Genomic DNA, 10,738 nt, shown 5'->3' with positions numbered 1-10,738 from the left:
AATTAACATCTTATTGAAAAGTAAAAAAAATTCCATGCAGGCGGTGAGTCACCGCCAGGGGAGGTGTGGCTAGGGTTGCATAAACAGAAACAAACCTCCTAAATGGCAGATAATTGAGCAGTGAAACTGCAAGGGCATGATCTATACACCAAAACGACCTTATTATGCTTAAGTTGCTTTAGCGCCTATAGTATCTCTCTTTAACTCCTTAAAAATGTGCATACTGTTTACATATCAAACAAATCACAACAATAAATTAAATAAGTCTAATTTACAATGCATACATTTAAGGAACAGTCTATTCACTATAGATCCTACTACTAGTGGATATGGTGTCATAAGCCTATCCCATGGTATTTTGTTAAACCATTTGGAAGTTGTTTGACAAAAGAGAGGGATGAATCAGGGATGCAGAAACTGCCCTCTCCTCATCATATTAACCTATCCCATGCCAAGCATGCCCAGCCTATCAGTGCTAACTAGACGTAAATTCTGCTTTATTGTTGTGGCTAAGGAGGTGGTGGTTTATGGGTGCTGAGAAGCAGCCTGGATTTTGTCAATCTGCAACCAAATGGAACTTTCAGACTCTATGCACCATTACCACTACTCTGATATATAGCAGTTAAGGTGCAAAGAGTTTCCCTTTAACAGTTTTGGTATTAGGAACTTGCATTTCATGCAGTGCTTTAAATTATATAGATCAAGATCCATATTTAAAATAGTTGTCACATCTCAGTATTTCATAAAGAAATATTTATGAAATAGCGATGTGAACTGCATTGGAATTTGATTAAAATTATCCATAGATGATTTGCATGAGAGTACAGAAGTGATGCTGCATCTGGCATGTGAAGCACCAGGAGCCAAAGATCTCCAGTTAGAAGATTGAGGTGGCTACAAGGGACAGTTTCGGGTAAGTAAACCTTCCTACCTCTGTACCTCATAGCCAACAAACCTTAAACTCAGTATCACCTTCGGAGGTCTTTCAAAATATATAAAGACCTCAGAGAGTGAGAAAAATGCTTTAATAATAAGAACCTTGATTTGAAAGATAAAGTCGTGGTTCCACACGGCTTCCATTGGTTAGAGGGACTGCAGGCAATAATGAGTGACTTTGATAAGAATATGATCTAGATGTGTAAGGAAGTAGATTCGGCGTTCCTGATGAAATCGATGGCATGGTATTCACTGGACTATGATGGGAATTGTAGTCTGCAAATAAACATGAAAAAATTATAGTTAATGTTATAACAATGTATCATTTAACCCCTTCAGGACGGAGTCAATTGTACACGTTCTGATCAAAACAAAATGTAAACAAAAACTGGATTTTGCGCTATATGTCTGTAATTCACCTCTTTCATATTAAGTGCACCCACACTAATTATATATAATTTTGTTCAGGAGAAACAGGGCTTTAATTTCTAATGAACTATTCGTGTATGAATAAAATTTTAAAAAACTGTGAGAAATTAAGATTTTTTTTTTTTTTTATAATTTGTAGTTCCATCTGACATTTTAGCGGTAAATGTCATAATACGGTTAGCTTTTACTGCAATAAAATGCACATATTTGTATTCAGCAAAGTCTCACGGGTACAACAGTACCACCCATTAACAGATTTTACGGTGTTTTGAAAAGTTACAGGGTCAAATATAGCACATTACATTTTTCATTTTTTTCATTTTAAGATTTGCCCGATTAGTAATGTTAGCTTTGAGACCGTGTGGTAGCCCAGGAATGAGAATTACCCCCATGATGGCATAAGATTTGCAAAACTACACAACCCAAGGTATTGCAAGTGGGGTATGTCCAGTCTTTTTAGTAGCCACTTAGTCACAAACACTGGCCAAAGTTAGTGTTCAAATTTGTTTTTGTGTGAAAAAAGCAAAAACTATAAAAATATTTGGCCAGTGTTTGTGGCTAAGTGTATTTTAATACTAATATATGTACTTATATTAATATGTAATGTAATGTAATAATAATAATATGTAATGTAATATGTAATATAATATGTATACAATGGCCAAATTAGTCAAATCATCAAACGTGCAGCAAATAGAATCAACATTTTGACCCCAGCGGGTCTTTTTCAAGATTGACCTGATGGGGTCGTAACGTTGATTCTATTTGCTGCACGTTTGATGATTGATTAAATCACATTGCACTTATTCAAAGACCTGTGTGTGCATCCTGATTTTGCACCCAGGCTCAAACTCTGGTAAGGCGAGTGCCAAGCTATCTTCTATTTTATATTTAATTAAATGTGTGTTTGTGTATACATATACATATATACATATATATATACATACAAACATATATATATATATATATATATATATATATATATATATATATATATATATATATATATATGTATACACAAACACACATTTAATTTATTTTAAACATGTTAATATTTTTTTTTCACACTACTCACCAGTAGGGGGACTGACAGCCCAGACAGTCTCCCTGCTGGCAAACCCAGAGGGGCCATATTTGCCGTGGAGAACTGCCTGGGCTGTCAGGCAGTCCTCCCGAAGAAGATCGTCGCGGAGGTAAGTCCACCGGAGCTCCTGGGGTAGAAAGCAGTTACGGCATTCTATGCCGCCACAACGGCTTTAAAGCTCATTATAATGGGGACGGCATAGAACGTCGTAAAGGGGTTAAAGACATAAGTGACATATGAATTGTATATTTTGTTTTTAACCAGTAATGAAATTGCACTATAAAAAGGTAGCTCCCAGAGAGATGCTGTTTAACGTCCAAATTAATTACCGTATTTATCGGCGTATGACACGCACCGGGCGTATAACACGCACCTCATTTTCAGAAGGAAACTCCAGGAAATTTCCACCCCTCCCATAGTATTCCCCCCCCCCCTTCCATAGTATTATCCCCACCTCCCATAGTATTCTCCCCCCCCTCCCATAGTATTCTCCGCCCCCTCCTATAGTGTTCCCCCCCTTTCCATAGTATTCTTCCCCCCCCTCCCATACTGTTCCCCCCCTTTCCATAGTATTCTTTCCCCCCCCTCCCATAGTGTCCCCTAGTGCACTTTCCCTCTTGTGCCATAATTACTTACCTGTCTTGAAGCGTGGGGCGGCTTCACAGCGCGCACCGCGGTACTGGAACTTAGATTTCAGGTTCCGGTTTCCGGCGGGACTGAAAGGAAGTGTGAACACAATAGTGTGCAAACTTCCTTTCAGTCCCGCCAGAAACCGGAACCTGAAATTTAAGTTCCAGTACCGCGGTGCGCGCTGAACACCGGCCTATGCTTCAAGACAGGTAAGTAAATATGGGATATCGGCGTATAACACGCACCCATGATTTCCCCCCTATTTTCAGGGAGAAAAAGTGCGTGTTATACGCCGATAAATACGGTAAGTCAATTTAAAGCATCACTGCCAGTAAATCGCTGCCTTATGACGTGATGTTTCACTAATTTTCCTTGGTAAAATATAAGACTCAGTTGGGAGAGGAACAATCACAGCAAATACCATACATGTATTGTTCTTGCTGTGAATGAGGGCAGGAGAACCATCTATAGGTAAGTATCTCCTGTTAATCAGACTCCGCAAATATGACAAGCACAGGGAAAATCCTTGTGTGCCTAGAATTTATTGACTTCATGACTTTAGCAACTAGAGTCTGTATACAAAGGTGGGTTTAAAGATAGGCAAGACAGTGTAGGGATTACACCACACTCAGAGGTCACTTTGTGTGTTCTGGGCAGACAAGAAGCCAGAGCCAAATACAAAGGGGTGTTGTCTGGGTGCGAAGAGATTAAACAAACATTGTAATTTGTTTCAAGGTCTCCACTATTAGTTACAAGATTTAACTCCAGGATTGTCTCTCTTGTGAGCATATTAGAGTGTGTATAGGTACCTTGTGTGCATGCAGATAATAAGAAAACATTTCCTGATGAACTGAGCTTTAACCCCTTAAGGACTGAGCCAAATGTACAAGTTGTGAACAGAACAAAATGTAAACAAAACCTGGCATTTGCGCTATATGTCTGTCCAACCGTAATTCACCTCTTTCATATTAAATGCACCGCCCTTATTCATCATTTTATTCAGGGGAAACAGGGCTTTCATTTAATATCAAATATTTAGCTATGAAACTTAATTTAATATGAAAAAAATGGGAGAAAATAAGAAATGTTGTTATTTTCTTAGTTCTACATGACATTTTAACTGTCAATGTCATAATACTGTTTGCTTTTACTGCAATAAAATACACATATTTGTATTCAGCAAAGTCTCACGTGTAAAACAGAACCCCCTATGTACAGGTTTTATGGTGTTTTGGGAAGTTACAGGGTCAAATACAGCGTGTTACATTTGAAATTGAAATTCGCCAGATTGGTTACATGCCTTTGAGACTGTATAGTAGCCCAGGAAATAAATTTACACCCATAATGGCATACCATTTGCAATAGTAGACAACCCAAAGTATTGCAAATGGGGTATGTCCAGTCTTTTTTAGTAGCCATTTGGTCACAAACACTGGTCAAAGTTAGCGTTAGTATTTGTTTGTATGTGAAAAATGCAAAAAACACCAATTTTGGCCAGTGTTTGTGACTAAGTGGCTACTAAAAAAGACTGGACATACCCCATTTGCAATACCTTGGGTTGTCTACTATTGCAAATAGTATGCCATCATAGGGGTAATTTTCATTCTTGGGCTACCATAGGGTCACAAAGGCAACGTAAGCAATCTGGCAAATTTCAATGTGAAAAAAATGAAACACAAGTCTTATATTTGACGCTGTAACTTTTGAAAACACCATAAAACCTGTACATGGGTACTGTTGTACTCGGGAGACTTAGCTGAACACAAATATTTGTGTTTCAAAACAGTAAAAAGTATTGCAGCAATAATATCGTCCGTGTAAGTGCTGTTTGTGCGTGAAAAATGCAAAAAACGTCACTTTTACTGGCGATATCATCGTTGTAATATATTTTACTGTTTTGAAACAATAATATTTGTGTTCAGCGAAGTCTCCCAAGTAAAACAGTACCTCCCATGTACAGGTTTTATGGTGTCTTGGAAAGTTATAGGGTTAAATATAGTGCTAGCAAATTAAATTCCCTATACTTTCGGCATGGGTTATCAGGCAGGTCCCGCTAATTGTAATTAATTAGGATACCTAATTATGTAAAAATATTACATAAATATATATGTAGAATTATTATATGTATATATATACATATGTGTATATATACGTATATATATATATTTTTTTATATTTTTATTTATATATAGGTATATATATAACAAGCGATAAAGAGGAGCACTCCAGAAGGACTTTTCAATCGTGTATTTATTAATACGAAAAACGCTTACATTAAATCATCTATTTCGACGTTTCGACCCCTCAGGGTCTTTATCAAGAACAGGTATATATAGGTATATATATATATATATATATATATATAGTGATATATACGTATATATTTCTGTATATAGATATATATATTATTTCGTTCTACGTGTATTTTGATATAAATATATATATATATTAATATCACAATACAGTTAGAACGAAATAAAACAACTATATTTAATAATTTATTTTTAACTATTTGTTTTTTTTACGTATTTACATAATTTTTTTATATTATATATATAAATATATATAACAATAATTATATATATATATTTAATCAGTATCAGTCTACGTGTAATTTGATATTAATATATAATATATAATTATTATAACATTTTTTTATTTGATTTCAGCCAGCAAGGGGACTACCTGTCAGTACAGGTAGTCCCCTGCTGGCAATGCAGCAGGCAGCTATCCCGGCCATGTGATTGTGAGGTCCTCTCAAGGGGGGGGAGGCTGAAGAGGACGGAGGTGCCACGGGGTGCTCCCTTGGAGTCCCCCAACCGCGATTGCCGGCGTGGGAACCGGGTAAGTAAAAAAAACAAAAAAAAACGGAGGGCATACAATTACGCCCGGCGGCGTTTAGAGCCGCTTAAAAAAGGACGTAATTGTACGCCCTCCGGTCTTAAGGAGTTAAAAGCAATGCTGGTTAGTGGTCTGGCCACAATTAAGATTAAGGCTGCAGGGTTAAACTAGGGGAACCTGGCACCCAGACCACTTCATTGAGCAGAAGTGGTCTGGGTGTTTATAGTGATCCTTTAAACAACCATGTCGAAAGACACATCCCGTGGTCGTGGAAAAGATGTTAGTCTGTTTGAGAAGGATCAAATCATTGGCATGCATCAAGCAGAGAAAACAACTAAGGAGATTGCAGAAACTACTAAAATTGGGTTAAAGGGACACTACAGTCACATGAACAACTTTAGCTTAAAGGACCACTCTAGTGCCAGGAAAGCATACTCGTTTTCCTGGCACTAGAGTGCCCTGAGGGTGCCCCCACCCTCAGGGACCCACTCCCGCCCGGCTCTGGAAAGGGGAAAGTGTTTAAAACTTACCTTTTTCCAGCGGTGGGCGGAGAGCTCTCCTCCTCCGATCCTCCTCTTCTCCTCCCCGTCGGCTGAATGCGCACGCGCGGCAAGAGCTGCGCGCGCATTCAGCTGGTCACATAGGAAAGCATTCATAATGCTTTCCTATGGACGCTTGCGTACTCTCACTGTGATTTTCACAGTGAGAATCACGCAAGCGCCTCTAGCGGCTGTCAATGAGACAGCCACTAGAGGAAATAGGGGAAGGCTTAACCCATTCACAAACATAGCAGTTTCTCTGAAACTGCTATGTTTATGAAAAAATGGGTTAACCCTAGAAGGACCTGGCACCCAGCCCACTTCATTAAGCTGAAGTGGTCTGGGTGCCTAGAGTGGTCCTTTAAAGAAGCAGTTTTGGTGTATAGAACATGCCCCTACAGCCTCACTGCTCAATCCTCTGTCATTTAGGAGTTAAATCCCTTTGTTTATGAACCCGAGTCACACCTCCCTGCATGTGACTTGCACAGCCTTCCATAAACACTTCCTGTAAAGAGAGCCCTATTTAGGCTTTTTTTTTATTGCAAGTAATGTTTAATTAAGATTTTCTTATCCACTGCTATGTTAATAGCTTGCTAGACCCTGCAAGAGCCTCCTGTATGTGAATAAAGTTCAATTTAGACATTGAGATACAATTATTTAAAGGGAAAATCCAGTGCCAGGAAAACAATCCGTTTTCCTGGCACTGGAGGGTCCCTCTCCCTCCCACCCCCCAATCTCCAGTTGCTGAAGGGGTGAAAACCCCTTCAGTCACTTACCTCAGGCAGCGACATGTCCCACGTCGCTGCCTGCTCCTCCCCCGCCGCTCCACCTTCTTCCTCCGTCGGCCGGTGGGCGAGACTGATCACGCCCACCGGCCGAGGAGACCTAATGCGCATTGGCGCACCCCATAGGAAAGCATTGAAAATGAATTTCAATGCTTCCCTATGGGGAATAGAGCGACGCTGGAGGTCCTCACACAGCGTGAGGAAATCCAGCGACGCTCTAGCACAGATAATCTGTGCTAGGGACCAGGAAGTTCCCTCTAGTGGCTGTCTAGTAGACAGCCACTAGGGGAGGACTTAACCCTGCAAGGTAATTATTGCAGTTTATAAAAAACTGCAATAATTACACTTGCAGGGTTAAGTGTAGTGGGAGTTGGCACCCAGACCACTCCAATGAGCAGAAGTGGTCTTGGTGCCTGGAGTGTCCCTTTAAGGTAAATTACATCTGTTTGAAAGTGAAGCCATTTTTTTTTTCATACAGGCTCTGTCAATCATAGCCAGGGGAGGTGTGGCTAGGGCTGCATAAACAGAAACAAAGTGATTTAACTCCTAAATGACAGTGAATTGAGCAGTGAAATTGCAGGGGAATGATCTATACACTAAAACTGCTTTATTTAGCTAAAGTAATTAAGGTGACTTTAGTGTTACTTTAAGAACTGTCCAACGCATTATTAAAAACTAGAAGAATAGTGGGAAAGCACCAGTGACGGGCGCATCAGGGTAAGAAGCAGCAGATCGTTTTGGCCAGGCAGTGTATATTCATTACATTACAACTTGGCTATTTTTGCCATTTGAATATAACATTAAAGAGACACGTTAATAAAATAAATTGTTGCAAAAAGGCTTAAAATACATCACAAGAAAAAAACCCATGGTGTCTACTTTTACAAGTATGGATTTATGGGGTTAACCCCTTAAGGACCAAACTTCTGGAATAAAAGGGAATCATGACATGTCATGTGTCCTTAAGGGGTTAAACCATGGGTCGTCAACCTGGTCCCTACCGCCCACTAGTGGGCGTTTCAGGATTCCAGGTGGGCGGTAGGGATTTTCAATTTTTTTTTTATAAATTGGGCAGGCGGGCGGGCGCGCGAGCCGGCGGTACCACTGTGACTGGGTACCGCCATCACCACTTGCGGCCCCGGCGGCAAACCGCCGGGGCCGCATATGGAGGGGTCCATCGGGTGGCCCATGCTGTCAGGGCCACCCGATGGATGTGGATTGTGAGGGGGCCCGGTCAGCGCTGGGCGCTTTAACAGCGCGACCGGGCCCCCAGTGATGACATCAAATCTGCTGGGAGGAAGTGATTCCCCGGTCACTCCTCCCAGCATACAGAGAGCCGCGCGGGAGGAAGGAGGAGGAGGGAGTCAGAGTGGGAACTCTGACTCCCATGCACCTGAGCCACCACTGGACCCCAGGGAAAGTCACCCTCCTGCACCTTAAAGGTAGGAAACAGGAGGGTGACTTAAATATAATGTGTGTTTGTTTGTGTATGTGTCTTTGTATGTATGTCTTGTGTGTGTCTGTATGTATGTCTTGTGTGTGTCTTATGTAAGTGTCTTGTGTGTGTATGTCTGTATACATGTGTCTTGTCTTTGTATGTATGTCTTGTGTGTGTCTTATGTATGTGTCTTGTGTGTATGTCTGTATACATGTCTTGTGTTTGTATGTATGTCTTGTATGTGTCTTGTGTTTGTATGTATGTCTTGTGTGTGTGTATGTGTGTCTTATGTATGTGTCTTGTGTGTATGTCTGTATACATGTGTCTTGTGTTTGTATGTATGCCTTGTGTGTGTGTCTGTATGTGTGTCTTATGTATGTGTCTTGTGTGTGTGTGTGTGTGTGTATGTCTGTATATATGTGTGTCTTGTCTTTGTATGTATGTCCTGTGTGTGTCTTATGTATGTGTCTTGTGTGTGTGTATGTCTGTATACATGTGTCTTGTCTTTGTATGTATGTCTTGTTTGTGTCTGTGTGTATGTCTGTATATATGTGTGTCTTGTCTTTGTATGTATGTTGTGTGTGTGTCTTTGTATGCATGTCTTGTGTGTGTGTGTTTGTATGTATGTTTTGTGTGTGTGTGTGTGTCTTTGTATGTATGTCTTGTGGGTGTGTCTTTGTATGTATGTCTTGTGTGTGTGTGTCTTTGTATGTATGTCTTGTGTGTGTGTGTCTTTGTATGTATGTCTTTGTGTGTGTGTGTCTTTGTATGTATGTCTTTGTATGTGTCGTGTGTGTGTGTCTTTGTATGTGTCGTGTGTGTGTGTCTGTCTGTATATATGTGTGTATGTATGTGTCGTGTGTGTGTCTGTCTGTATATATGTGTGTATGTGTGTCTGTTTCTTGTGTCTATCTGTATGTGTATGTGTCTTTGTATGTATGTCTTTGTGTGTGTGTGTGTGCCTGTCTGTCTGTATGTCTGTATGTGTGTCTGTATGTCTGTATGTATGTGTGCCAGTCTGTTATAGTGGGATACCTAGCTCAGCCTTCCTACTGGGCATTGCTATAAGGAAGGTTAAAAAAAGGGGAAAAAAGGTGGGGAGGGGAATTGAGGAGGGAGAAGAGGGGAGCTGACGTACAGATGAGAAATCATATTATGCGCAAACAGAGAAGTCGTCTGAATATCACCGAAAGAGGAGACCTTCGTTTGTTCCTTACAACCTCAAGGATCTCATTAATCACTAGTAAAGGTAATTTCAATTTACTTTATTGTTTTCTCATTAAACTTTTTATAAAGTTAAAAACATTATAAACATGCATTAATTGCAAATAAAAAGATAAATGTACGTACATTTATTTTTTTTAAAACACCCTCCTTTCGAAAAAAATATTCCGCACTTGCGCGAAAACTGGTGGGCGGTAATGAAATTTTTTCAACCAAAAAGATGCATTAGTGGGCGGTAGTTAGAAAAAGGTTGACTACCACTGGGTTAAACTGTTAAACTGCTACAATGCCCCAAAATGAGACATAGGCCCATTAAGTCCATCAAAATTCTAGCTGTACTATTTTATATTAAACTAAAATAGTCTAATTGTTGATATCGCTCTGTAACTTCACAAGTGGTAAAGGCCTACATCGGGGGTATTTATTTATTTTTTACTCAGAAGAGATAACTGGGCATAATTTAGGGAGTTTATCATAGTGGCATATATGACATTTACATAATGAGTTGTAAAAATGCAAAATGTGTGTAAAGAAAATGCAAAAAAAAAAAAAAAAAAGTATGACAAACAGGTGTAAATTGATGAGATGTTATATAATAAACACCATATGAAATACGTCTACTTTCACAAAAATGTGTCAATTTGAATAGTAGGGCAATTTGAACAGTCAAACTGCTATAATGCCATACTCCATACAACTACAATTGTGACCGCACCGGCCAGAAGTAGGTAAAGGAAATGGAACCTGGCAGCACCGTCATATCCCTAAAACATGTTTTAAGTATAACTAAAATTAAGCTTTTTAACAATACACAATTTCTAACATCCAACAA

At 39.6% G+C, this 10,738-nt stretch overlaps 1 protein-coding gene across 1 annotated transcript in view; it reads right to left on the bottom strand.

Moving 5' to 3' along the window:
- Nucleotides 1–1,024: 1,024 nt before the first annotated feature.
- Nucleotides 1,025–10,738, bottom strand: part of RBM46 (RNA binding motif protein 46) — a 53,714-nt gene continuing 44,000 nt past the window's right edge. Inside the window, exon 5 of the mRNA XM_063458545.1 lies at nt 1,025–1,212. Coding sequence (XP_063314615.1) covers nt 1,025–1,212 — 188 coding nt within the window. The remainder of the gene's footprint in view (nt 1,213–10,738) is intronic.

This window comes from Pelobates fuscus, chromosome 6 (assembly GCF_036172605.1).
Source record: "Pelobates fuscus isolate aPelFus1 chromosome 6, aPelFus1.pri, whole genome shotgun sequence".
In the NCBI taxonomy this organism is placed as follows: Eukaryota; Metazoa; Chordata; class Amphibia; order Anura; family Pelobatidae; genus Pelobates; species Pelobates fuscus.
The sequence above is the reverse complement of the archived record's forward strand: the minus strand, read 5'-3'. Positions and strand labels throughout refer to the sequence as shown.